This window comes from Carica papaya, chromosome 8, assembly GCF_054855325.1.
Source record: "Carica papaya isolate Zhongbai chromosome 8, ASM5485532v1, whole genome shotgun sequence".
Classification (NCBI taxonomy): Eukaryota; Viridiplantae; Streptophyta; class Magnoliopsida; order Brassicales; family Caricaceae; genus Carica; species Carica papaya.
Genome location: NC_142316.1, coordinates 1,327,746 through 1,352,399, shown reverse-complemented (window position 1 = coordinate 1,352,399; position 24,654 = coordinate 1,327,746). Strand labels below are relative to the sequence as shown.

Genomic DNA, 24,654 nt, shown 5'->3' with positions numbered 1-24,654 from the left:
GTCTATAATGCTTAATTTAGTAGAACTGATGATTTAACTCATTAGTGTGTTAGTGAAATTATAGTGATTAAATTACGCTTAATTCCAGTGAGTCTATTATATTTCTGAGTGAAATGAACATTCTGAAGCAGATAAATTTTCTTAATTAGGGTGATTACAATATATTAAAAAATTTGATATAATATTTATTTGATATCTTTAAAAATATAATGTGTTAGATTTGACTTTTTTTTTATCTTTTATTTTTTAAAAAATTCTTAAAAATTTTAATCATGTCATTCATATCTTATATATAAAAACTTTATATATTAAAAGTTGTTATATCTAAAAATGGACATTTAGAAAATTACTCAGTGATCTACCCCAATCTATTCTGAATAGAGCTCAAAAAAACTCGTAGTTAATAGGGTACGAGGCAAATATAAGTAGAACGTTATATATATATAATGCTATGAGGCAGATTTGAACTAATGATATATATGTATCATGCACCTACCTTTCTATATATATCATGAACTAATGATTTGTATAAGAGGTAGCTTTAAAGTGATATTAGTTTCTTTCATTATTAAACGGTTCCTACTCAGTATTATCCTTGTATTGTTATGCCACTTATATTGCAATGAATGGATGTGGAAGGATGTTGAATCCTTCATTCATTCTCTTTCTCACAACCTCTTTTGTCAAAAACCCTAAATTTGATTTTCTAAATACCCTCTCTGTGTTTGATTCTTGCTTTCTCCACATAATTTCAGCCTCTCAAACCCTAGAAATCTTTCATGTTTTTATTCCCAAAACTCTTTTATATCTCAACCCTCTCTTCTTCTTGAGTCTTCTTCTCTATTTAAAGTATATTAATTATGCAGAATGTTATGAAGTAGAAAAAGAAGAAGAAGAAAAAAAATTTGTATGCTTTTAGCTAAATCAAATACTTAAAGAACAAGCCATTAAACACCCATGTAATGGAGGTGTCATAGACATTGTTCCAGCATATAAAGAAAATTAGGCCACAGCTCAGAGAAACTCATAATAGCAGTCTCCAAATAAAACCAACTCAAAATATTAAGCACCCATGAAGTAGATAGAGATATTTAATCCTCTTTCCCCAGTATGGTGAGCAAAAAGTGTTTGTAGTCCCCTGAAGTGTCCTTGGCCACAGCATGTTCAAGCAATGCACTATTTTTCTTATGATAAAGCTCTTTGATGTCCTGTAAATCCACCTCTGCTCTCGTTATGATTACCCGGGTCAATGCATCCTCATCAGTCCCAAGCTTTTTGATTGAATTGCGCAATAACTATTTTCACATAGATCCGAGGTACACATTTTAGTAAGTAACATGCTTTTTAGTGAATAAACTCAATACATATGAAGATCTTACCTTTTCAAAGTACTTTATTGGGTTAATAAGGCACTGAATGGTTGTATACAACACCATTGCAAACTCATTATGTGAATCACCCAACAAATCCTGGACAAAGAATAAAGAACCAAGAGCTTGTCATTCAAAAGTTTAGCATTTTATACTCCTTGTATAAGTAGAGACTAGTATAATTTTGGTGAAAGTTATTGACGCCTACCTTAGTGATAGAAATACCATGTTCTTCTTTGTAGCGATTAAAAGTTGCTAATAGTTGTAGCTTGCTCCTTGTACTCACAATTCTAATAACTTCCTCGTGATTATATTTCTTATCTTTGATAGCATCACGAAGGATTTCAGCTTCTGAATTCGCCAATCTTCCATGTGTCTCCACACCATAAATGTAACGGAATGTAGTCAATAGAGCAATCAACAGCTGCAAAGTAATCATTCATGATTATTACATACAAACTTTGGATATCTTTCTATAGTTGTGTGCTCCGCAAAATTGAACTCTTACGGATTGATATAAAAAACATGTTGCGAAACAAGTCAACAATTGGTTAAAGCATATATATTGGTTGCAACAAAGGAACTTGCCTTACGAATATCTCCGGAGGTATGAGCTGCCACATCTTCTTCCAACGAACACTTATAGCGAATCTGGTAGGCACGCCTTATGGCAATTAGCTCTTCCGGTGATCGGATGCAAGAAATTTCTACAAGTATAGGGTAGTCAGGTTTATGTTCCTTGATGGCTACATGACACAAAACTGCATCCCTATCTGCTGGTTCCAAGAGCCACCGATAAATTGCTCTCTACACAATTCACATAATGAATCAAGAACTCTACAATAATCATCAACCATTTTCAAGGCTTTAGACTATGATATGTATACATGTATGTGTAATATTAGTTGTAAATAAATAATATAATATTTTCGGAAGAATTAAGACATAATTAATTCAAAAAACCTACTTCAAAATCCCCAGAAAGCTCAGATTCAAGGCGCTTGACAAGATCTTCTTGGTAAATTTCCTCATAAGCAAACCTGATTTGTTTCCTCTGAACTGCATTTCTATGCCCAAGGATTGAAATTATAGCCTTCTCATCAGTCCCCCATCCTACCAGATTCACAAGAAAATTAAAAGAAAAACATAAATCAATTTGAAGTAGAAGAGAATATTGAAGGTGAAAGAAGGGTTTTTAAAAAATTAAAAGTAATGGATTAATTAACCTTCAACAGATTTTCTAAGAGCTTCTGCATCTTCAACAACAGAAACCTGAGAAGGAACGATGAGGGAAGCCATTGCTGAACTCTTTCTCTCTGCGCAAATGCTTATGAACTTAGTTTCTTATTTATAATAATGGATTAATATTCATACATTTTGTTGGCTTCAATATTTAATATGTTTGGTAGTTGACAAAATCCTTAGATTAACTCATTTCATACCTGATATCATATCTATAAATGGATGACAAAATCCTTAGATTAACCCAATTAATATCTGATAGCATATATATATATAGAAGGATGGCAAAATCCTTAGATTAACCCAGTTCATATCTGATATCATATATATATATATATAGAAGGATGGCAAAATCCTTAGATTAACCCAATTCATATCTGATATCATATATATATATATAGAAGGATGGCAAAATCCTTAGATTAACCCAATTCATATCTGATATCATACATATATATATATATAAGGATGGCAAAATCCTTAGATTAACCCAATTCATATCTGATATCATATATATATATATATATAAAAAGAAAAAAAAGGATTCACCAAATCCTTTTTAACCCACCCATTGTTTTGTTAATTTTGTTCTTAATTCTACCCTTATTGGGTTTTTTCTTAATGGGTAATCTTGATGTAAGTTTTATGATCATAAATTTCAGTTTTCTTCCTTTTCAATTAAATTTTCCTGTAATTTTCGTATAATACTTCGCTCTTTATAATTTTGTAATTGATTATTTTACATAAGATTGTAAATTTTTTATATAACAGTACTTGAACTAAGATTATTTAAATATGTTTGGATTAACTATGGAAAGATTATCTGAGAAAAATCTTCTTAGTAGAATTACAGAAAATTCACATTCTAAACTTTAGCTTACATGTTTAATTCTAATGAGTCTGTTATATTTTTGAATAAAATGAATATTCTGAAGTGGGTAGATTCTCTTAATTGGATTAGACACACTAGATTAAAAAATTCAACATAATCTGTAACACTCTATATTAATTTTTTTTGTAATTTAGGATTTTATTATAAATATAATTTCTTAATTTTTCAATTTTTTAAAATTTTAATTTAAAGTAAAAATGAAAATAAAATTGATGGATGATTAAATTGAAAATAATTTTGGAGAAAATGTGTGAAAATTTGGATTTTATGGATAATTTTGAAAGAAAAATCAGAAACTAGTGCTCAAAATATAATTTAGAAAAGTTTCACCACGTCAGACGCCCGGTCAGCAGACCTGATGAATCAAGACACGTCGTGTGGCAGCAGACACTGACCCGGTGCCATATGCGAGGCCACGTGGTAGATTCGCGTGCCCATGATCGAACGGTTCAGATCCGTTTCCGCACACACAGACGGCTCAGATGCGTTCCCTCTCCAAACGTGATCGACTATCATATTTAAACGCGATTGGATGGTTCAGATTAGATCGCAATAGACGGTACAGATTGGATCGCGATGAACGGTCCAAATTCACTCCCTATTTAATTGCGATCGGACGGTCCAGATCAAACACGATGGACGACCCAGATCAAAAGCGAACAGATATAAATAACTCACATCCACACCAAAATCTAACCTTAGCTGCCAGACCCCCTCGCCGGAGAAGAAAACCCAGCTGCCGGGAAGGAGACCAGTAGGCCGATAAAAAGAAAGATTGTTGTTTGATTTATTGAATATGGATTTATAATGTGTGCCTATTACCAATTGCATATGAAATCATGATAAGTGCTATGTTATTGTCTCTATAGGTTACTTTTGTAAATCTCACTGCGGTAAGTGGATGGTAAATGGTTTTATTTTTAATAAATATATTGGTTTAAATTAAGTGCTCCATTAGTTTTTTTGATTTTCTACCAACCTTCATTTCTGTGTTGGTGATATAGTATGATATTCTTACTAGGTTAGTGTAGCTCATTCCTTATTTAACCATTTCAGATCAAGAAAACCAGAATCTAGAGTCCGATCTGTAAGAGGATCGCGAGTAGAATGCTAGTTTTCTTTAATTTTCATTAATTTCCTTGTTTCTTTGTATTTCTTTCAAAATGGTGAATTCCGAAACACAAATTGGTACTTTAAGTTATTGTATAAGGAATGTAAACCTTGAACATTTATTTCGCTTCTGCACTTTAATTATCATTTATTTTCTTTGAATATTTCTGGGGTCGTTACAGTTGGTATGAGAGTCGCGTTCCTTGGACACATTCCTTACACAAAATCCTTAGGAAACATCGAAAATAATGAATTGTCACTCAACCTTTCCTTGTGAAATGTAGGTACAGATAGATAAGGAGATGAAGACCTCCACTAAATCGAGCAGCCCGGGAGGGTTCGCTTATAGAGGATGTCGACCGGTTATTTGAGATGGTGAAAAGACTTATTGTTGCCCAGCAGGTCTAGGAGGAAAGGAGGGAGCTATCTGACCCTCCCCTGTTGCCACAAGTTGAGTCACTCTTACAGTGGAAAGATCCCAAGCCACCCTGATATGACCCTGCTCTTCCACATTACCACCCGGTACCACCCCTGTATGATCCGGTGCCCCAAACTGCATCACCTGGCACCATTACAATACAATCTAGTGCCTCCATCGTATAATCAAGTACAACTGCAGGGTCATCCAGTCCATCCTCAGCCCAGCCCAGTCTCTCATCCACAGGACCTATCTCCTCTCATGATGGACACATGCTATATAAAAAGGTATAAAAGACTAAATCCTTCTACTTTGTATAGGGATCTTCCTTTGAAGAGGTCGAGTTCTCGTTATCTGAGACATAGAAGGCCTTCAAGACCCTCGGGGTAATCCCCGAACAGAAGGTCATCCTTGCTACTTATATGCTAGTGGGAGAAGTAGACCACTGGTGACAACTCAAGCAGGCCATCCTGCCCTTTCTAGTCACTTGGGAACAGTTCCTGACGGCCTTTCATATAAAGTACCTCTCAGAGAATCTCTGACATATGAAGGAGATGGAGTTTGCACACTTGGTCTAGAGAGACATGACTGTATCAGAATATGCTCGCAAGTTCCTGGAGTTGGGTCGATATTCTCCTGAGAGCATGATGGATAAAAACAGGAAGGCTAGAAGGTTCGAGTGGGGTCTCCATCCTGAGATCAGACAGCAGTTATTTGTGCTTGAGCTCAACACTTATTCGACTGTTCTGGCCAAGGCATAGTTAGCGGAGAGGAGCCTTTGCACGTTCCCTCAAGTAGCAGGGAACCTCAGGCCTTCAGCTCCACACCATAGATTAACACCTACTGCACTTGTTTAACAGAACAAGAGACCCAGACCGATGACTCAGGCTCCCCCTCAGGTTCCAGCAGCAGGATGTGGCAAGATCTGTCAGCATTGTAGTAAGGATCATGGGGACTGACCCTACTATCGCCTCAACAACACCTGCCGCATATGTGGTAGTGCCCAATATTATGCGAGGGAGTGCCCGAGGAACTAGAACCAGGTCAGACCTCCTGTTCAGGGCCAAGCTTACAATCTCACACAACAGGATGCAGAAGCCAACCTAGACGTGGTACAGGGTATGTATACTATCTGTAACCATCTTGCTCATATTTTGATTGATACTGGTGTATCACATTCATTCGTTTAACATATTTTTGTATCAAAATTAAATGTACTGCCTGAAAAACTTGATTGTGCGTTGTTCGTGTCTACTCTTGGGAGTAAGACACTACTTGGAGAGGTTGTATACAGGGTCTGTGTCATAGATATAGCAGATAGAAAATTGAGTGTAGACTTAATAAAAATTGACACAGGTGATTTTGATGTAATCTTAGATATAAACTGGCTAGCGGCGTATCACACTACTATAGATTATTTTAGTAAGAAGGTTGTATTCAACCCTCCTAATGAGAAGTCATTTACAAATTAATAAAATCATTTAACATTTGTTTTCTTCATGGTAAATTTTCTTATTATCGAGTGCTTTAACGCAGTTGTTTTCTCTAATTAGGTAAACTCAATAAAGAAATTTATATTCAAGAGATTCTAATAGTCCGAAACTTTTCAGATGTGTTTTCGGATGAACTGCTGCCAATGGATAGGGAAACCAAATTCACTATAGACCTTTAGCCAAAACACCCAGCCTATTTCAGTTGCTCCTTACCTCATGAGCCGTATTGAGATGGAGGAACTGAGAAAGTAGATCACTGAACTGCAGAACAGTGGATTCATCTGACATAGTGTGTCCCCTTGGGGTGCTAGAGTCACATTTTCAAGAAAAATTGATGGGACGTTGAGGTTATGTACTGATTACAGAGGTCTGAATAGGGTCACAATCAAGAACAAGTATCTCATCCCCAAGATTGACGACTTCTTTGATTAGTCGCAGGGTGCCGAGGTCTTCTCTAAAATCGACTTACGTTTAGGTTACCATCAGGTAAAAATCAGGGCAGAAGACATCCCTAAGACAGCCTTTCGAATCAGGTACGGACACTATGAGTACCTGGTCATGCCATTTGGACTAACTAACACTCTAGCCATCTTTATGGACTTGATGAACAGAGTCTTCAGACAATTCCTAGATTAGTTTGTTATTGTGTTCATCGATAACATCTTGATTTATTCAAAAGCAAAGAGGAACACGCTCACCATCTGACTCAAGTTTTGTAGGTTCTTAGAGAAAAGAAGCTGTATGCAAAGTTGAGTAAGTGTGGGTCCTGACTTGAGTAGACTACCTTCTTAGGACACATCATATCAAAGGATGGAGTGTCAGTGAACTCCGAAAAGGTAGAAGCAATGCTCAGCTGGAAAAAATTGACATAAGTTAAAGAGATCCGTAGCTTTCTAGGGATGACAGGTTATTGCCATAAGTTCGTGAAAGAGTTTTCTAGTCTAGCTACTTCTTTGACTCGGCTCACAAAGAAGAATATCAAGTTTGAGTGGAAAGAAAACTGTGAAAAAAGTTTTCAGAACTAAAAAAATGGCTGACTACTGCACCTGTGTTGGCCTTGCCGAGTGGATCAGGTAGATATACAGTTTACAGTGATGCCTTCTACCTAGGTTTGGGTTGTGTTTTAATGCAGCATGGGAAAGTCATAACCTACGGGTCCAGACAGTTGAAAAGTCATGAGAAAAACTATCCCACCCATAACTTAGAGCTTGCTGCAATCATATATGCCTTGAACACTTGGTGCCATTAATTATATGGGGAGACCTTTCAGATCTATACCGATCATAAGAGTTTGAAATACATATTCACTCAAGAGAATCTCAACATACGTCAGAGAAGGTGGATAGAACTTCTCAAGTACTATGATTGCGATATCTTGTATCACCCGGGTAAGGGAAACGTGGTAGTCGACGCGCTCAGCAAGAAAAGTGCAGACACATTAGTCCATTTGATAGTTTCAGAATGCATGTAGATAGGGGCCGCACAACAGGTACGACTTCAGGACCTGAAGAGAGTCACATGTTTGGGCCACCTGACTGTTCAGCATGAGTTAATAAAGAGAATAAAGGAAGCTCAGTCTGCCGACTCCACCCTAGCAGCCCTTAAGAAAGATGAAGAACAGAGAGTTAACCCAAAATTTTGAGTCTCCACCAATGGGTTGCTCATATTCCATAACAGAGTGTGTGTTTCAGGTTACAGTTAGTTAAAAAGAGACATTATGATAGAGGTCCATAGCTCAAAGTTTGCTATGCATCCCGAAAGTATTAAGATGTACTAGAGTATGCGACCACGATTTTAGTAAAATGGGATGAAAAGAGATATAACTGAATTTGTTTCAAAGTGTTTGGTATGTCAGCAGGTCAAGGAAGAGCATCAACGCCTAAGTGGGTTACTTCAGCCATTACCAATCCCGGCGTAGAAGTGGGAACATATCACCATGGACTTCGTAACAGAATTACCTAAGACACGCTCAGGACATGATGTCATCTGGGTAATTGTTGACCGGCTTACCTCTTCCAACTTCTTGGCCATCTGGATGACCGATTCCTTGGACAAGTTGGCAAGAATGTATATCCGAAAAGTAGTCAAATTACATGGACTGCTAGTGACAGTAGTGTCCGACAGGGACTCCAGGTTCACTTCTTGATTTTGGTATAGTCTTCAACATGCTATGAGAACGAAATTGTCCCTTAGTACTGCATTCCACCCTCAGACCTATGGGCAGTAAGAAAGGACAATTCGCATACTAGAGGATATGCTTCGAGCTTGTGTTCTTGACTTCGGGGGCCATTGGGATGACTATTTACCCATGATAGAGTTTGCCTATAACAATAGTTACCAAGCAAGTTTTGGCATGGCTTCGTATAAGGCGTTATATGGGCGCCCATGCAGATCGTTAATTTGTTGGGAGGAAGTGGGTGATAGAAAACTGTTCGGCCCAGATCTGGTAGAGGAGACTACATCCAAAATAGTTAAGATAAAAAAAAATATTTAAACGACTCAAAACAGGCAGAAGAGTTATGCGGACACCTGAAAGAGAGACTTGAAATTTGAGAAAAGTAATCGGGTGTTCCTTAAGGTCACTCCTTTCAAAGGAATCAGTAAGTTCAGCAAGAGGAAGAAACTAAATCTCCAATTTATTGGACCATTCGAAATTTTAGATAAAATTGGTACTGCCGCCTACAGACTGGCACTGCCTCCAGAACTTTTCAGGGTACATAATGTATTTCATATGTCCATGCTGTGCAAGTACAATCCTGATCCCTCTCACATCTTGACCCATGAGTCTCTTTTACTCTAGGAGGATCTGTCCTACGAAGAAGTACCGGTCAGCATTATGGATCGAAAAAGCAGATTACTCTGTAATTAAAAAATTCCTTTTGTTAAGGTCCTATGACAGAATCATACACCAAAAGAGGCCACATGAGAGCTAAAATCAGATTTCAGAGCTAAATATCCCTAGCTATTTGATTGAGAATGAGAGAGACAAATTTGAAGAACCAAATTTCTTTTAAGAGGGGGGGAGTTGTAACACCCTAAATTATTTTTTTTGTAATTTAGGATATTATTATAAATATAATTTCTTAATTTTTTAATTTTTTAAATTTTAATTCAAAGTAAAAATAAAATAAAATTGATAGATGATTAAATTAAAAATAATTTTGAGGAAAAGGGGTGAAAATTTAGATTTTGGGGTATTTTTGAAAGAAAAATTAGAAACTAATGTCAAAATATAATTTAAAAAAGTTTCGCCATGTCGGACGCCCGGTCAGCAGGACCGATGAATCAGGACGCGCTGCATGGCAGCAAATGCTGACGTAGTGCCATGCGGGTGATCCGCGTGCCCGCGATCAAACGACCTAGATCTATTCTCGCGCGCACGGACGGCTCAGATATGTTTCCTCTCCAAACGCGATCGGACGTTCCAGATTAGATCGCAATGGACGACCCAAATTGGATGGCGATGAACGGTTCAGATTCACTCCCTATTTAATCGCGATCGAACGGTCCAGATCAAACGTGATGGACGATCCATATCTCTTTGGCTTTAAGGAGTTAAGAAAGGTGAGCCCGGTAGATAACCCCCATCCACACCAAACTCTAACCCTATTTGCCAGACCCCCTCACCGGAGAAGAAGACCCAGCCACTAGGAAGGATACCGCTGCCACCCGCCGCCGCACCGGAGCCTTTTCCGACCACCAAAAAAGGTAAAATTTTCTCTTTTTGCTCGAAATTCAATTTTAAATACACATGGCCAAATCAGATAAAAAGAACAGGCCAATTGACCGAAAAACGTGGGCAAAGCCCGACGATGCCGCCGCGGAGAATTCTACAAAACACCTCCGATGAGACCCTTTCCGATTCTCGTTCTGTGTGATTATTTCACCATTGTGATCATTATTTCCTTCTCTACAGGTTTGACAAGAACAAAACATCTAACTGCAATGTGAGCCAGAAGAGCCACCGCATCGGAGAACCCCACTGCCGGTGAATTTTAATTTTTTATATTTTTTCGGTCAACCGAAACCCCTTAACATATTTTTTTACAGGAATTGATGCAAAATCAGCCGAATTCGACCAAAAATGGTCGAAAATAGCCGACCCGATGTGGATCGCCGCCGGCTGGAGCACAACGGAGCTACCGTACCAGAATTCTGAAATTGGCCAAAATGGGCCCTAAGACTAATTTTGGGTTTGTTTGGGACATTTGTAGGTACTTATAGCGCGTTTTGATTTTCAAAAGAAAATTCAGGAAACTTGGGAAATGCCTGTAGTTGCAATGAATAACTTAGCTTTTCAGGCATCAAATTGAGTAAGAATCCCTCACCCTATCATCTGTTATGGAATTGAAGTCAAATTAACAATAATACGGTATTTTGTACCCTATAGAAAATATCTATAATTAATTACGGGTTACTAATGGAGACAGAACCGGAAATTATTCTCTATTGATTTCTGTCGATTTATTATACAGTTTGAATGCATAATAATATCTGATTTATCGATTTTATAGTTTAAATGCATGTATTACTGCCTTACGTGACTACTGTTAAATTGAGAAATCGAGATATGATTGCATTTCCTGATGCATGTTTGTTTGTTTATGTTATTATTGTTGAATTAGAAAATGGAGACTAAAGAAAAACGAGAAATTGTGTGACTAAGTGAATGGATGAAAAAGCAGCCTTACTTGATATCTTGGGAGATGGTGGACGAACTGGGTATAATAAGGAACCCTACTGTGAATGTTGTCTCATATCGGACGGAGTATCAAGACTTAGTAATTTGGCGCTCATACCGAACGGGGTATAGGGGACGACCCGTTTCACCCTCATACCAGACGGGGTATTGAGATTTAGTGGTTTGGTGCTCATACCGGATAGGGTATAGGGACGATCCTTTAATTGGGAATGTTGAAGGAAAAAGTTCACGCATAGCGGGGCATCCCTATGAACCCTCATAGATACCAGTAGGCCGATAAAAGGAAAGATTGTTGTTTAATTTATTGAATATGCATTTATAATGTGTGCCTGTTACCAATTGCATATGAAATCATGATAAATGCTATGTTATTGTCTCTATAGATTGCTTTTGTAAATCTCGCTGCGGTAAGTGGATGGTAAATAGTTTTATTTTTAATAAATATATTAGTTTAAATTAAGTGCTCCATTAGTTGTTTTGATTTTCTACCAACCTTCATTTCTGTGTCGGTAATATAGTGTGATATTCTTACTAGGCTGGTGTATCTCATTCCTTATTTAACCATTTCAGATCAAGAGAACCAAGATCTAGAGCCCGATCCGCAAGAGAGTTGCGAGTAGAATGATAGTTTTCTTTAATTTCTGTTCATTTCTTTGTTTCTTTGTATTTCTTTCAAAATGGTGAATTCTAAAACACAAATTGGTACTTTAAGTTATTGTGTAAGGAATGTAAACCTTGAACATTTATTTCACTTCTGCACTTTAATTATCATTTATTTTCTTTGAATATTTCCGGGGTCGTTACATAATCTTTTTCAATTATCTTAAAAAAGATGATGTGTTGGATTTGGTTTTTTTGTTTTTTAATCTTTTAATTTTTTAGATTTTTGACAATTTTAATTATGTCAGTCATCTCTTAAATAAAAAAACTTTATGTACTTAATGTTGTTATATTTAAATATAAACATTAAGCAGGTTACTCAGTTACCTACCCCAACCTATCTTGGATAAGGCCTAAAAAAATCTATAGTTAATAGGGTATGAGATAACTTTAGGTAGAAAAATATTAATTTAAAATGATACAAAGTAGGTATGAAGTAATGATATATACATATCTTGTACCTGTCTTTCTATATGTCACTAACTAATGAGTTGTATAAGAGGTAACTTTAAAATGATCAAATAGTTCTTAATTAATGTTAACCTTGTAGTTTTATGCCACTTATATTGCCATGAATGAATGTGGAATGAATATGTGCAAGTTAGAGTAGTTAATTTAATGTTCTAATGTTTACCACGTCTTAGTGATCTTAAGGCTATCCATTCCTTAGTGTAGGTAATGCTTCCATTCGGTTCATTAAACCTAATGTCTATTTCTTTGCTCTACTCTACTCTAATTCACCTGTGTAGGTTTTCTTTCTCATAATCTTTTTTACTACTTCTAAAAATCCTAAATTTTATTTTCTAAATACCCTTTCTACATTTAATTCTTGCTTTCTTAAAATAGTTTAGCCTCCTAAACGCTAAAAATCTTTAACCTTTTTATATTCCCGAACTCTTTTATATCTCAACCTCTTTCTTCATCTTTTTCTTCTTGAATCTTCTTCTCTTTTCCAAGTATATTAGTTAGTCTTCTTAATCGTTTGTAATAGCATCATAACACGACCCAACTTTTCGATATTACTTATGCAAAATATTTTTAAGTAGGAAAACAAAAAGAAAGAAAAGATTTATATATTTTTAGCTAAATCAAATACTTAAATAACAAGCCATTAAACACCGATGTAAGAGAGATGGCATGGTGTCCACAAAAGAAAGTGCATAGACATTATTTCAACATAAAGAAAATTAAGTCAAAGCAAAGAAGAACTTATAGTAGCAATCTCCAAACAAAACCAACTCAAAATATAAAACGCCCATGAAGTAAATGGAGATATTTAATCCTCTTTCCCCAATAAGGTGAGCAAAAAGTGTTTGTAGTCCCCTGAAGTGTCCTTGGCCACAGCATGTTCAAGCAATTCACTATTCTTCTTATAGTAAAGCTCTTTAATATCTTGCAAATCCACCTCTGCTCTCGTAACGATTACCCGGGTCAATGCATCCTCATCAGTCCCAAGCTTTTTGATTGAATTACGCAATACCTATTTTCATATAAATCCGAGGTGCATGTTTTAGTACATAAGAATATGTTTTTGGTGAATAAATTAGTACACATGAAGGTATTACCTTCTCAAAATACTTCTTTGGGTCAACAAGACATCGAATAGTTATATACAGCACCATTGCAAACTCATTATCTGAATCATCCAACAATTCCTAGATAAATAATAAATAACGAAGAGGTTGTCAATTCGAGAAGTTTAGCATTTTATACTATTTATATAAATACGAACTAGCATAATTTTGGTGAAAGCTCTTAACACCTACCTTGGTGATAGAAGTACCATGTTCTTCTCTGTAGCGATTAAAAGTTGCCAATAGTTGTAGCTTGCTCCTTGTACTCACAATTCTAATAACTTCTTCATGATTATATTCCTTATCTATGATAGCATCACGAAGGATTTCAGCTTCTGAATTCGCCAATCTTCCATGTGTCTCCGCGCCATAAATATAACGGAATGCAGTCAATAGAGCAACCAATAGCTGCAAAGTAAGAATTCATGATCATTACATACAAACTTTGTGTGCTCCACAAAATTGAACTCCCGTGGATTGATATACAAAACAAGATGCCAAACAAGTCAAGAATTGGATAAGCATATGTAAACAAAGGAACTTGCCTTTCGAATATCTCCCGAGGTATGAGCTGCAACGTCTTCTTCCAAGGAACACTTGTAGCGGATCTGGTAGGCACGCCTTATGGCAATTAGCTCTTCCGGTGATCGGATGCAAGAAATTTCTACGAGCACATGGTAGTCTGGTTCATGTTTCCTGATAGCTACATGACACAAAACCGCATCCCTATCTGCTGGTTCCAATACCCACCGATAAATTGCTCTCTACACATTTTGTAAAATGAATCAGTAAGTCTGTTATAATCATCAAGCATTCTCAAGGCTTTAGACTACAATATTTATATATATCTATATGTTTATATTAGTTTTATATAAATAATATAATACTTTTGGAAAAACCAAGACATAACTAATTCAAAAACCTACTTCAAAATCCCCAGAAAGCTCAGATTCAAGGCGCTTGACAAGATCTTCCTGGTAAATTTCCTCATAAGCAATCCTGATTTGCTTCCTCTGAGCTGAATTTCTATGCCCAAGAAGTAAAATTATAGCCTTCTCATCAGTCCCCCATCCTACCAGATTCACAAGAGATTAAGAAAAAAAAAACAAACATGAACAAACTACTCTCTGGTAGAAAGTTAAATAAAATAAAAACATAAATCAGTTTAAGAAATTCAAAAATAATGGATTAATGAACCTTGAACAGCTTTTCTGAGAGCTTCTGCGTCTTCAACAACAGAAACATGAGAAGGAACGATGATGGAAGCCATTGCTGAACTCTTTTCTTCTCTCTGTGTAGAGGCTAATGAAATTAAGTCCTTATTTATTATAATGTCATACAACTATTAATGGCATTGACCAGGAAATTTCTTTTGCATTCAGACAAAAGCATGATATAATGCTAAATTAATCAACATCATAATTGCCATGTGTTACCTGTTTAATGGATTGATATACATGCATTTGGTTGGCTTCAGTATTTAAAATGTTTGGTAGTTGACAAAATCCTTAGATTAATCCAATGCATATCTGATATTATATATATATATATATATGTATATGTAAAAGGGCAAAAAAAGATGCACCAAATCCATCTAATCCACCCATTGTTTTGTTGATTTTGTTTTTAATTCTACCCATATTGGGATTTTCTTAATGGGTAATTCTCTTGTATATTCTATGATCATAAATTTCAGATTTCTTTCTTTTTAAGTAAATTTTACTGTAATTTATTTCTAGAATTATTGAATTTATTTTTGACCTAAGTAATTAATTTTTAATCTATGTTTTAATTAAGTAATTGCCATGTGTTGTATATAAATAATTATATATATATATGGTAAGTTATTTTTTGAATGATTGAATTTATTGTTGAGCCAATTAATTAATTTTTAATCTACGTTTTAATTAATTAATTGGCATGTGTTGTATATGAATAATTATATATATATATATAGTTAAGATATTTCTTGAATTATTGAATTTATTATTGACCTACCTAATTAATTTTTTATCTATGTTTCAATTAATAAATTGGCATATGTTGTATATGGACAATTATTTATATATAGTTAAGATATCTCTTGAATTATTGAACTTATTGTTGACCTAACAAAATTAATTTTTAACCTATTAATTAATTCTCATATATTGAATCAGTCTGATTCTGAGTTTTTTTTTTGAAAAATCCAGCCAGGTTAACATCATGTTCAAATTAATGAAGCAATTCCCTAAGTTTGAAATCCTCATATAATAGTGTAGCTTGAATTTTAGAATATAGATTTATGTATATTTTATAAAATTTTGTGAGACGGTCTTATCTTATCCATAAATATAAACACAGTATCGAACCATCTTATTCAGCTTTTACTTCGTTATGATCGTGTGCGATTTAAGAATTAACTTCCCCAACAAGTGCATATCGGATTCGGATTTTACAAAATGAACTCCAAACTTAAAACTCTTTAGATTTTAGGAAATCAGTTCGAAACTCAACACCCATCCAACAGATATATCATACAACATAGATATTATTTCAGCATACAGAAAACCAGGCCATATGGAACAGAAACTCATAAAAGCAATCTCCAAAACAAACCACCATCGTTAAATAACTCAAAATCTTACACTGAGAACACAACATTTTAATCCTCTTTTCCCAAGAGGGTGAGCAGGAAGTGCTTGTAGTCCCCTGTGGTGTCCTTGGCTACAGCATGCTCGAGCAACTCACTGTTTTTCTTGTAATAAAGATCTTTGATGTCCTGCAAGTCCTTCTCAGCTCTCGTAACGATTACACGGGTCAATGCATCCTCATCAGTACCAATCTTTTTGATCGAATTGCGCAGCACCTGTTTCACATGAATCCATGGTGCGTGTTTTAGTATATCACAACTTGTCTTTGGTGGATATGCTTAGTATATGCATAAAGGTATTACCTTCTCAAAGTACTTTATCGGGTCAACAAGGCATCGAATGGCTGTATAAAGCAGCACTGCAAGCTCATTATCTGATTCGCCCAACAATTCCTGGATAAAGAATAAAGAGTTAGGAGTTTATATTCAATTCAAGGAGCTGAGCATTTTCAGCTACTGATATGAGTCATGACTCATAAACAACTTGAAATAGTTTTTACAAATTTCTGCATTGTTGGTACCTTTGTGATGGAAGTACCAGGTTCTTCTCTATAGCGGTTGAAAGTTGCCAAGAGCTGTGGCTTGCTCCTTGTACTCACAATTCTAACAACTTCTTCGTGATTATATTCCTTGTCCTTTATAACATCACGAAGAATATCAGCTTCCGAGTTTGCCAATCTTCCATCAACCTCTGTCCCATCATACCTAAATGCAGTCACCAAGGCGACCAATAGCTGCAATTCGAAGTAACCATAAACATTAATGGCATTATCCAATTCACTTCAACTACTCTAATCAAAACCGCAATTAACCCCTGATGAAGCAAATGTTGTGAGTGTTTGTGTTCATGTGCTCTTCAAAATGCTCCAATAGATCCCATATGCAAAATGAACAGATTAAAATAACTTGCCTTGCGAATATCTCCGGAGGTATGAGCAGCGATATCTTCTTCCAGTGAGCGCTTATAGCGAAACTGGTAGGCACGCCTTATGGCAAAGAGCTCTTCTGGGGATCGGATGCAAGAAATTTCTACGAGCACATGGTAATCAGGTTTATGTTTCTTTATAGCCACATGACACAGAACAGCATCCCTGTCTGCTGGTTCCAGCATCCAACGATAAACAGCTCTCTACACATTTCACATAAATCAAATTTTGTTTCAACAGTTCGAATTTCGTAACATACAATTAATGATGGAGTAAGATAAGAATCGAAAATTAAGTCATCAATTCAAGCTAAATCTTCACATTTGTCGAAATTAAAAATCTATGTTCAAGGAATTCAAAGTAGAATTAGTTCAATCATGAATCGAAACTAATCTCATACAAGCCATTGAGATACACATCAAGAGCTGAATCTGATGATAACCAAAACAGCTATATATCGTGAAAACGGAGATAGTGTAAGAAAATGAAGATGAGAGGTTTAGTTACCTCAAAGTCCCCAGAAATCTCAGATTCAAGGCGCTTAATAAGATCTTCCTGGTAAATTTCTTCATAAGCCATCCTGATTTGCTTCCTCTGTGCTGCATTTCTGTGTCCGAGTATCACGATTACAGTCTTCTCATCAGTCCCCCATCCTACCAAAGTTACAAGCAGAAACAGATTGCATGCGTGAATCACAGTAACAAACTCAAGAATCGAACAACTATCTACAAATCTAAACAGTTAATTTCAGTCTAATAACCACAATCAATACATAAATCAAATCAATATTTACTGATCTCGGAAGAAAACACTTCAACGCCATATGAACTAAAGTTAAAGTTTACGAAATTAACCTTTAAAAGCTTTGTTAAGAGCTTCTGCATCCTCAACGACAGAGACCTGACTAGGAACAACGAGGGAAGCCATTGATGAATTCTTTCTTCAGCTCTTCTTGTATAAATGTTGAAGGAGACTTCGCTACTGATTCTTATTTATAGCTGATTTTAACACGGTGTTTTTCTTTTATTTTTATTTTATTTTTTCGTTAAAAAAATTAAAATTTACTTCAAATAATAAAAAAAATTTAAAATAAATTATTTCATTTAAAATAAAATAATTTAATTTAATTTAATTTTAATTTAAAATTTCTAGTTTTTTCTATGATTATTTAGTATAAAATATTGTAATTTGATTTAATTTTCTTATTATTAAATAAAATTATTATTTAATTTGACTTAATTTAATTCATAAATATGATTAGCTGTAATACAGCCTGTCTTAATCTAATTATTTTATACTCAAATTTTTCTTTTATCTTTTTTTGTTTACAAGTGAATTAAAATTATTATTATTTATAGAAATAAAATAATAAAAAAAAATTAAACTGAATTTAAATAATTTTTTTTAATAAAATTATTGCTTTTAAATATAATAAAAATAAATAAATATTATAAAAAATAAATAATTACTAACCCATTAAAAAAATTACTAACCTACTAATTTATAATTATTAAAATTAAAAAATTATTATTTCATAATAACTACTTTATGTTTAAGATATTATTACTTTATAATTAAGACATCATTATTTTATTACTTTATAATTATTAATTTATTATTAATAATTCTTTAATACATGACAAAATTTTAACAATATTTTTCGAGTGCAAATTATTCTAAAGTACTTAATATTGACAATAATTATATTATAATTAAATAAATTTAAAGTATTATAAAATATAATCCTCTTAATTAAAATTTTTCTTTTGAAATGGTAAGAACATGGTTTCAATCGGTCATCTATATTAATTAATAAATTTATTAATTAATAACATTTTTTTTTCTCATGGTAGGTAGGTGTAATTAAAGTCTTTAGAAATTTCAAATATCATTTTGAAATTTTGTTCTTTAAAAAAAATTAAGTTATAAGTCTTTATATATATACATATATTATTACTATGTGAAAATATATAGAAAATTGTAAATGGTGATTTAAGTAATTAACGTAGAAGACAATCATTAATTATATATATATATATATAAACCCACTTATTTTTTTTGGGAAATAAGTGGAAGTCCAGCGTGTGTATGTATATGTATATATATATACATATATATGACAAGCCTTAATTATATATATAAGTACAGGCAGGAGGAGATGGGTCCTTCAGCTCAGAGGACACGTGTTAAATTAAAAACTACCACGTGTCACATTATATAATTATTAACGGTGTTACAAATTATTTAAAAAAGCTAAAAAAAAATTAATTTATTCTAAAATTAAAGGAAATTAAATTAAAAAATATATTTAACCATATAATATTATTTAACAAATATAATAAATTTTTTAGAGTGAAAATTTTATTAAAATATATAAATTTAATTTATTATCATAATAAAAAAACTAAAATAAGTAAAAAAAAAATTTGAACTTTATGGGGTGAATACCAGCTGGAAGTCATTACTTTTTTTAGTGTTATATATATTTTCAAGAAAAGTAATAATGACGTAATAATAATCACAACCTTTATTAATAATAATAATAATAATAATGATAAATTAATAATTTAAATTAAGGAAAAAAGGGTGGTGAGATCATGTTTACCACGTTAATCCCAAAGTTTAGATACATAATTTATTAATTATTATTTTGTAATTTGATATTATCGAAACATATTTAAATATTATAAAAATAAATTTTAAATATTATTTTAAATACTTGTTTCAGAAAATCAGTGTGTTAGGTGCTGTCGTTTTGTGTGCTCGAATGGTGTGCTTGTCAATGTCCACGTCAGCTCTTTATCCTTTTCGAACACGTTGTCAAATTTGTACTAATTTAATCACATCCGTTGGATTAAAAGGAAGAGATCACAACCGTTGGAAAGCAAGATATTGCTGTAAGTTGAACCGGTTACGGAAGAAGACAAAAGGGAACTTGTTGAACCGGTCGCCCATAATATCTATAGACCTAAAGTTATACGACTTCATATGATAATAAATACTTCTGTTATATATACTAATGATAATATGTTGTCGAAATGTTTGAAATATTCAAAAATATAATAGAAAATTATAAAATAATTTTAATAATTCATTGTTGATATATATTTTTATGATTTACTAATCACGTACAGTATCATAATTATAAATTCGTTTTCTATACATAAATTATTTAAGTCAATTACGTATTGTAATTATATATAGTTAATATTATATTTTTTTTTCTTCAACGAACAACGATGTACTAAAGAATGTAAGTATAACTTTTATAATATATTAAACTTTAGCAACAAGTAAAAAGTTTGGATAAAATGCTTTACTTGCATGTGTAAACTAAAGTATGGTATATCTTTTTCTTTTTAACTCAAGAAAAGTATGGTATTTTTTTTTGATAAATAGTGGATTATATAAGTAGAACTTTCTTCTCGAACTAAAATCATTGAATAGAAAAAAAAGTTCAAGTAAGAATTCCATAATATATTAATTTTTTAAACATTTGTACCAATCTAACGTAATTGTTTTTTTCTATACAGGTTTTGCGTGGAGGATATATATACAAATACATATATATATATATATATACACACTCAAACGTTTCAACTTGAACGAGAAACTAAGGAAATGGAAGAAGAATATTTTGATCATTCAGATGAAGAGAATTATGTGTATGAAGCTCCACCTTATCAAGATACTTATACTCGTAGAGACAAAATTGGCTCCCAAACGACAACTTATGGAGATAATAATTTCTCAGATTCAAGAATTACTGATAGTTATAATAAGATACTGACACAAAAGTATAGTTACAAGTACATTCATCAAACAGAAAATGCACATGGTAATTTCCTTTTCTTACCTCTTTCATTACAAATATTTTATCTATATATATATATAACATATATAGATGTTTTTGTGCATTAATTAAATTATCTTTTACAGGACTCTTGCAACACATAAGAGATCAACCACCACGTCACTATGTATTTAGAATAACCAATTTTTCGTCACTCCTGGAATCACATGTGAAAAAAGTTGAATCAGGCATTTTCCATGCAGGAGGTTATAAATGGTGTGTTATATTGTACATATCATTTTTTATGATTAGTAAGTTATTATACACACACGTATAAACATTGATTTTTAAATTAGGTTAAACATCTTACAATTGTAGATTAAACTCTTATATACAAGCTATTCTTAAACACTAATACCATAAACTATTAGTTATATTTAATATATACATATACATATATATATCTACGTGATGATATAATAATTAATTGATTAGGAAGTTGATTCTGTACCCAAATGGAAATGAGAAGGCAGGAGGGCAAAACCACATTTCCGTCTACTTGGCTATGGAAGACACAATTTCCTTACCTCCTAGGTTTGAGGTTAATGTTGACCTAAGAGTTTTTGTCTTGGAACACTTACAAGGAAAGTTTCTTGCAGTCCAAGGTAACTTTATTAATTAATGTTTTCTCATATATATTTATATACTTTTTTGATGAATGTCTTTAATGCTTTTTCTAAGTAGTTGCATACTAATAACTATCTTTAATAATTTTTTCATGCATAATTTAATTTATATGCAGATGCTAAACGACCGATGAGGGTTTTTAACGAAAGTCGAACAGTATTGGGATTTGCAAAATTTCTTTCTCTTGAAAATTTTAGAGATGAAAATAATGGATATCTTTTTGAGGACTCGTGTGTATTTGGCATGGAGGTTTTTGTTGCTAAATTTACTAGAAAATTCGATAATCTCTTAGTTAAAGACAATACGATTGAACTAGTTTGTTCGGAATCCCAACAATACTATTCTGATGGCTCCATGATTCTTACGGCCAAAACGAAACAAGAGTAAGTAATCCCCAATATACGCTTCCACTTCATATATAATAATCCCTTCAAATTATATAATTAATTACTTTTTCCTAATTATAAATAGTCTTATTTTTCATTATAGGAAATTGGTAGCTCCTATTTCACGAGAATCCTCTTTCCAATTAGACCAAAGCCAAGGTATATATACTTGATAAATAAAGCTCTTAAACAATAAATCAAAATACACTTTAATACAAGTTGGAGTAGTTTATACTAGATTTAACTATATGTGCACCAAATACTTTATATTGAAAAATAGTTATTTTTCTTTTAGATTGAAAGTTGAATTTACATTTATACTTTCAGGAATTTTAAGAACCACAAGAGATTTTCCTCCAGCTAACATATTTGAAATAAAAGCATTTTCATCGCTTCGCAAAAACAAGATCCAAAGACACGAATTTGACACTTTTGAAGCTGGGGGTCTAAACTGGTATTTTAAATATATATATATATATATGTGTATATATGTATACATTATGTATATAGCTATAAACAACCTTATAATTTTTTCTGTATTGTAGGAGGCTATGTCTTTACCCTGATGGATGTAAGGAAAGAAATGGAAGTGGTTATATCTCTTTTTACTTGGAAATCTTAAAAGAAGAAACTTTTCCTTCTGAGTGGGAGGTGAATGTCAACTTTAAAATGTTTGTTTTTGACCAAATAAGAAATAAGTACCATATTGTCCAAGGTAGTTTTTCTCATTTAATTCAATTTTTATATACATATATATATATTATAGATATGTATTGAAATATTTATATTGATGTACATATAGATGCTGATGGGATTCCGAAGTGCTTTAATGGGATCACGAAAGAATTGGGTTTTGCTCATTTTGTCTCCCAAAAAACATTCAATGATCCCCATAGTGGATTTCTTATTAACGATCGCTGCATATTTGGTGTAGAGGTATTTGTAATTAGGCATATGCGCAACAAAGATATTATGATAAAAGATCCTGCTAATTGCAACACATACACTTGGCCGATTTATAACTTTGACAAATTGAACTCGAAAGTATACATGTCTGACACCTTCACGATATGTGGAAGAAAATGGTACGTATGTTATAAATATTTATACATGTTTGTATGAGTATATATTATTCTTATGATTGATGAATTTATTAATACTAAGAACACACTAGTTTAGTGATTAAAACTTTTATATTTTACTTAAAAGTCATGAGTTCAAATATAATTGAAAATATAGAATTTACTACTTTGTGTGTGTATTATAGATTGACGGTGACTGACTTATAATGCATAATTCATTAAAACTAAAAACTTAACTTACTGGTATACTGAGAGAATCGTAGTGACTAAGATTGGATTTTGTCTCGGTAAGTTTATTAATTTTTAAATAAAAATAACATTATGAGCAATGAAACTCCTTTAATTGAGATTGTCATAACAGTTTAAAAACTAAAAATTTAATTCATTAATATGCTGGCGAGATTGTAGTGATATAATTGGACTTCACCTCAATAAGCTTATTAATTTTTGTGTGAACTTCCGGCAATTAATTTATTTCCTTAATTGAGATAGTTATAACGTTTTAACATGAATTTGTTAACATTTGATGTTATTAATTAATTTATATCATATTTTATTTCAGGGGGTTAATGGTTTATCCAAAAGAAGATACACACGTAGAAGATTACAAATGGCTCCCACTCTACTTATGCTTAGTTAACGGAAAATCCTTACCTTTGAAGCAGGAATGTCATGTAAAATGTAACTTAAGAATAAGAGATCAAGTCCATCGTAACCATTTTCAATTATCACGTAAGTTTAAACTAACACATTTACGTTTAATCTCATAGTTTTTTTTTTTAATATAAAAATAATAATAATTACAAGTTTATTTTTTTTTTAATTTTGCAGTTCTTTTAAAAGAAAATTCTGACATTATTTTTTAAATATATTTTTTTTCCAGTGACACAAATGTTTAGTTACCCTTCCTCGCAGATTTGGGGTTATCCAAAATTTATTTCATTATTAAATCTATACGATGAATCAAAAGGTTATATTCGCGAAGATTCCTTAATAATTGAGGTGATATTTACTTCCATTGTTGTGCACGACATTTTATTGGAAACTTAAACTTTATATTATATATATATATATATATTCTATAGATAATGTACCACTAAAATATTATATATTCTAAAGTGCATAAACATGTAAAATGTATACATATGTACTTTTAATTATGTTTATTAGAATTTTATTTTAATTGTATTGTAAACTAAGTTGAATGAATGTAAAATTATTCGTTCATATAGAAAATAAAAATTTACAGATGACTAAAAGATATTGATGTATCAATAAATGCAGTCTCCTTTCATGCAACTCCACCATATGAATGAAAAGATTTTTTGATCGGGTGTTCATTCAACCATATGTATAGCAAACTTGAGTAAATTATAATTGAAAAATACAAGCAAAGAACATTTTGAAATCGGAACGAAGATGATACGAGTATCTCACAAGTTCGAGTGATTGAATGACAAAAACTCATTTAAAATTTAATTTCATAAAATTTTAACAGAGTTATCACTAATTCATTTGAAGTAGAATTAGATATCCAAAACATATATCGGTTAATCTTAAAGAAAAAAAAGTTAAAACTAGTCTCACATAAAAATGTATGAAACACCCGTTACGAACATTAATAATATACAAAAGTTTCACTTAATTTATTTGAGAATTTTTTAGGTATGAAATTAGATGTTCAAAA

At 32.7% G+C, this 24,654-nt stretch overlaps 4 protein-coding genes across 4 annotated transcripts; 1 reads left to right on the top strand and 3 right to left on the bottom strand.

Annotated features, from left to right (window-relative positions):
- Positions 1–958: 958 nt before the first annotated feature.
- Positions 959–2,690, bottom strand: LOC148240336 (annexin-like protein RJ4). The gene is made up of 6 exons (XM_088209333.1): positions 2,597–2,690; positions 2,338–2,483; positions 1,959–2,177; positions 1,579–1,794; positions 1,380–1,469; positions 959–1,295 (listed from the first exon to the last, which is right to left on the bottom strand). Exons 1-6 carry the CDS (start codon positions 2,667–2,669, stop codon positions 1,092–1,094), a joined length of 948 nt encoding a protein of 315 aa, XP_088065459.1. The 5' UTR covers positions 2,670–2,690; the 3' UTR covers positions 959–1,091.
- A 10,250-nt stretch (positions 2,691–12,940) lies between these two features.
- LOC110824999 (annexin-like protein RJ4) lies at positions 12,941–14,818 on the bottom strand. Its single transcript, XM_022055473.2, has 6 exons — positions 14,659–14,818; positions 14,388–14,533; positions 14,007–14,225; positions 13,654–13,869; positions 13,453–13,542; positions 12,941–13,367 (listed from the first exon to the last, which is right to left on the bottom strand). Exons 1-6 carry the CDS (start codon positions 14,729–14,731, stop codon positions 13,164–13,166), a joined length of 948 nt encoding a protein of 315 aa, XP_021911165.1. The 5' UTR covers positions 14,732–14,818; the 3' UTR covers positions 12,941–13,163.
- Positions 14,819–15,973: 1,155 nt separating this feature from the next.
- LOC110818059 (annexin-like protein RJ4) lies at positions 15,974–18,023 on the bottom strand. Its single transcript, XM_088209698.1, has 6 exons — positions 17,874–18,023; positions 17,527–17,672; positions 17,004–17,222; positions 16,615–16,827; positions 16,397–16,486; positions 15,974–16,309 (listed from the first exon to the last, which is right to left on the bottom strand). Exons 1-6 carry the CDS (start codon positions 17,944–17,946, stop codon positions 16,106–16,108), a joined length of 945 nt encoding a protein of 314 aa, XP_088065824.1. The 5' UTR covers positions 17,947–18,023; the 3' UTR covers positions 15,974–16,105.
- A 2,415-nt stretch (positions 18,024–20,438) lies between these two features.
- LOC148240335 (uncharacterized) lies at positions 20,439–24,225 on the top strand. Its single transcript, XM_088209985.1, has 11 exons — positions 20,439–20,480; positions 20,553–20,857; positions 20,959–21,088; positions 21,308–21,477; positions 21,615–21,882; positions 21,989–22,044; positions 22,213–22,339; positions 22,431–22,600; positions 22,688–22,970; positions 23,530–23,699; positions 23,851–24,225. Exons 2-11 carry the CDS (start codon positions 20,641–20,643, stop codon positions 24,015–24,017), a joined length of 1,758 nt encoding a protein of 585 aa, XP_088066111.1. The 5' UTR covers positions 20,439–20,480; positions 20,553–20,640; the 3' UTR covers positions 24,018–24,225.
- Positions 24,226–24,654: the final 429 nt, after the last annotated feature.

What these genes read in the sequence shown, in the direction of transcription:
- LOC148240336 (XM_088209333.1), bottom strand. Translation starts at nt 2,669, where the DNA reads ATGGCTTCCCTCATCGTTCCTTCTCAGGTTTCTGTTGTTGAAGATGCA. An exon ending in TCTTAGAAAATCTGTTGAAG is followed by an intron (nt 2,484 to 2,596) that starts GTTAATTAATCC and finishes TGAATCTGGTAG; the next exon opens with GATGGGGGACTGATGAGAAG. An exon ending in CAATAAAGTACTTTGAAAAG is followed by an intron (nt 1,296 to 1,379) that starts GTAAGATCTTCA and finishes ATGTGAAAATAG; the next exon opens with TTATTGCGCAATTCAATCAA.
- LOC148240335 (XM_088209985.1), top strand. Translation starts at nt 20,641, where the DNA reads ATGGAAGAAGAATATTTTGATCATTCAGATGAAGAGAATTATGTGTAT. An exon ending in AAAGTTTCTTGCAGTCCAAG is followed by an intron (nt 21,478 to 21,614) that starts GTAACTTTATTA and finishes ATTTATATGCAG; the next exon opens with ATGCTAAACGACCGATGAGG. An exon ending in ACGATATGTGGAAGAAAATG is followed by an intron (nt 22,971 to 23,529) that starts GTACGTATGTTA and finishes ATTTTATTTCAG; the next exon opens with GGGGTTAATGGTTTATCCAA.
- LOC110818059 (XM_088209698.1), bottom strand. Translation starts at nt 17,946, where the DNA reads ATGGCTTCCCTCGTTGTTCCTAGTCAGGTCTCTGTCGTTGAGGATGCA. An exon ending in AGATTTCTGGGGACTTTGAG is followed by an intron (nt 17,223 to 17,526) that starts GTAACTAAACCT and finishes TGAAATGTGTAG; the next exon opens with AGAGCTGTTTATCGTTGGAT. An exon ending in CGATAAAGTACTTTGAGAAG is followed by an intron (nt 16,310 to 16,396) that starts GTAATACCTTTA and finishes CATGTGAAACAG; the next exon opens with GTGCTGCGCAATTCGATCAA.
- LOC110824999 (XM_022055473.2), bottom strand. Translation starts at nt 14,731, where the DNA reads ATGGCTTCCATCATCGTTCCTTCTCATGTTTCTGTTGTTGAAGACGCA. An exon ending in CCTCGGGAGATATTCGAAAG is followed by an intron (nt 13,870 to 14,006) that starts GCAAGTTCCTTT and finishes CTTACTTTGCAG; the next exon opens with CTATTGGTTGCTCTATTGAC. An exon ending in CAAAGAAGTATTTTGAGAAG is followed by an intron (nt 13,368 to 13,452) that starts GTAATACCTTCA and finishes ATATGAAAATAG; the next exon opens with GTATTGCGTAATTCAATCAA.